The sequence below is a fragment of the Bolinopsis microptera genome, chromosome 3, assembly GCF_026151205.1.
Source record: "Bolinopsis microptera isolate Bmic1 chromosome 3, MBARI_Bmic_1.0, whole genome shotgun sequence".
Classification (NCBI taxonomy): domain Eukaryota; kingdom Metazoa; phylum Ctenophora; class Tentaculata; order Lobata; family Bolinopsidae; genus Bolinopsis; species Bolinopsis microptera.
The window spans coordinates 8,738,151-8,741,146 of NC_087074.1; the positions used below are offsets into that span (position 1 = coordinate 8,738,151).

At 40.9% G+C, this 2,996-nt stretch overlaps 1 protein-coding gene across 1 annotated transcript; it reads left to right on the forward strand.

The window, feature by feature from the left end:
* On the forward strand, nt 1-2,494 carry LOC134812617 (polyunsaturated fatty acid 5-lipoxygenase-like). Its single transcript, XM_063820102.1, has one exon. It carries the CDS (start codon nt 37-39, stop codon nt 2,293-2,295), a length of 2,259 nt encoding a protein of 752 aa, XP_063676172.1. The 5' UTR covers nt 1-36; the 3' UTR covers nt 2,296-2,494.
* The last annotated feature ends 502 nt before the right edge of the window (nt 2,495-2,996 follow it).

Sequence of the window (2,996 nt, forward strand, 5' to 3'; positions counted from 1 at the left end):
ACTTATCCACTCATGTTTACCACTTAGATCTAAAAAATGTCAACCGAGAAAGCCATTGGTGATGAGGTCCCGTACACCTTCATCATCCAGACTGGTTCAAGCTTCCCTGATAAAAAGTACACGGAGAAATGGGACGATGGAACCATGATCTTGACAATAAATCCTGGTGCTGGCTCCACAGAATCAAAAGAGGTCAGAGTCACAGAACTCTTCCCTATGTGGACAGAGGGAGTCGTGACGGTGGACTTCTGGCTTCCTGCAGCCATTGGAGTACCCAAGTTGTTGAAAGTAGATTTAGAAGGTACAATGTTTGGGATTTTCAAAGACGCTTTGTACATACGGGAGATATCCATCCTCTACAACAGGGATCTGTACCGCTTTCCTATTAAGAACTTCCTCTATCCACATAGCGCAAGTTATAACCCTACTGAACCCAGGGAGGGTTGTCCACCTCATTTCCTTATTCGAGAGGGAGCAGGCACTTTAAAGCATCTAGAAACAGAGGATTTCATCATTAAAGCAAGAAATGAGGATCTCAACATGGTCAAATCTATGGTTAAATGGAATAATGACGGAGAAGATTCGACAGCTCCCGCTCTGCTCTTTCCTGGAACTTTGGAAGACATGAAGGCTGCTGATCTACCAAGATTCCTTCAATTTAGAGATGCAACTCTTGATGCGGGTGAGAAAATGAGAAAACCCGGTGAATCTACGGTTATGAAAAATGTCCTCAAAAACATGGTGGCGCAATTTTTCAAAACATACAAGGTAAAGAATTTTGAGTCCTTTGACCAGTACTGTACGTATCTAAAAAAAACAGCAGACAACATGGGATGGGAAAAGTCAACGGTCCATGAAACTCTGAAAATGGCTAAAATTTTCCGTCAAGATGAAGAGTTCGGAAGACAATTGCTTTGTGGCCCTAATCCATGGATGGTAAGACAGGTGTCATCCTTAGAGGGGAGGTGGTCAGAGTCAACAGTTCCTGACCACGCACCCGAGGGTAAATCTCTTCAACAAATTCTGGCAGAAGGCCACTTGTTCGAAGTCAGCTACTACGATGACTTGATCAACATTCCACACGGTGGGAAAATGAGCAAATCACTGACCGGAACTGCACAAACATGGTACATGTGCCTTGCAGAATGTCTCTTGTACCAGAGAAACGATGGTAAGTTGGTTCCAGTCCTGATACGATTAGAGAACACGAATGATGGCGAACTTGCGACTTTTTGGTCTCCCCCGAAGCCAGAGACAACTGATCTTGACCACCCCGAACACTTGGCTTGGCTTTGGGCTAAGATGTGGTTCAGGAGTGCGGATGTGAACCACCATTCTCTGGTAACTCACTACGGTCGAGCTCACGCCACCAACGAGGTCTTCGCAGTTGCTATCTACAGGAACCTTCCAAACGCACATCCGATATTTAGGCTGCTTCAGCCTCACATTCTGGGAGTCATCGCCATTAACTGCCAGGCACGTGAAATATTCCTGAAAGTTCCTGAAAGTAATGCACTTGCTTGTGTTATATCAGCCGGGGACAACTACTGGCTGGCTTTCGACAACCACTACAAAACGTTCACTTACGATGACCTGATTGCACCGGAGGTTGTTAAAAAACGCGGCACCAAACACATTCCTGAATATCTATTTAGGGACGATTACCTCTCTCACTGGGAGATTATCCAGGAATACGTTGAGGAAATCGTGAATCTGACATATCCCTCTGATGAAGACGTGACTCTGGACGCAGCGTTACAGAACCTTTTCGAAGAAGTTGTCAAATTCGGCTTCCACGGAATACCAAACAGTGCCGGTTTCCCAAGGGTTGTGAAAAAGAAAGAAAAGCTGACGGAATACTTGACTGCAATCATCGTGAACATGTCCACATTTCATGCAGCTGTGAATTTCCAGGTCTTCCACTGTTTTGGGTACGTACCAAACAGTCCTTCCTGTATGTCCCTTCCCCCTCCAAAACAAGGCGATACCATTACTATGGACAAGATATTGAAATCTCTGTCTGTACTCGAAATCACATTCTTCATTTCGACCGTTTTCTTTGGACTTGGAACGTTTTCTCCCATTGAAAACTTCTTTTTGGGTGATCTCGGCGCAAACAGGCAGGGTATGATCGGAGAAATTATGACTATTGCAGCGAACCAGGAAGCATGTGTTCGGAGATTGATTGAGAAGATGAGGCAGCTAAAGGAGAAGATAGACGCCAGGAATGTGGGTCGGTATTTGAAGTATGATGTGTTGAGTCCCGTTAATATTCCTCTGGCTACTCAAGCTTAGTAAAACAGTTGGTTTTAGCACTAAGATTTGATTTTGATTAAGGAAGGACCTTGGAACACTATTAGTATAATTAGAGAATCAGACCATCTTTTTTTTTATCTAATGGATGCATGATTTGTAAATTTAGGAAATATACATTTTTTATACAGAACCATTTATTGACAATGATTTATGATTATATCCCAAATTTTGAGTTAACATAATGAAATGAAATATTATTTCTATCCCGCTTCTTTATACAAAATTATGAGCAATAAAAATTACAAAAAATAATATTATAGCAATCTTAATTTTCAAGTTCAACCAAATAGCTTACTTTGCCCAGCAGTTGTAGTGAAGTTTTTTAATTCCATTCGTGAGAACTTTCTCGGTATCCTCTGAAACATTATGAAGTTAAATGTAACAATAAAATGTAACAGTTAAATTAACAGTCAAATGTAACAGCTAAATGTAACAGTCAAATGTAACAGTCAAATGTAACAGTCAAATGTAACAGTCAAATGTGACAGTCAAATGTAACAGTCAATGAGTCGAATGTAACAGCTAATTGTAACAATTAAATGTAACGGTCAAATGTAACAGTTAAATGTAACAGTTAAATGTAACAATCAAATGTAACAGTTAAATGTAACAGTCAAATGTAACAGTCAAATGTAACAGTCAGATGTAACTGTCAAATTTAACAGTCAAAATGTCAAATG

What these genes read in the sequence shown, in the direction of transcription:
- LOC134812617 (XM_063820102.1), top strand. Translation starts at nt 37, where the DNA reads ATGTCAACCGAGAAAGCCATTGGTGATGAGGTCCCGTACACCTTCATC.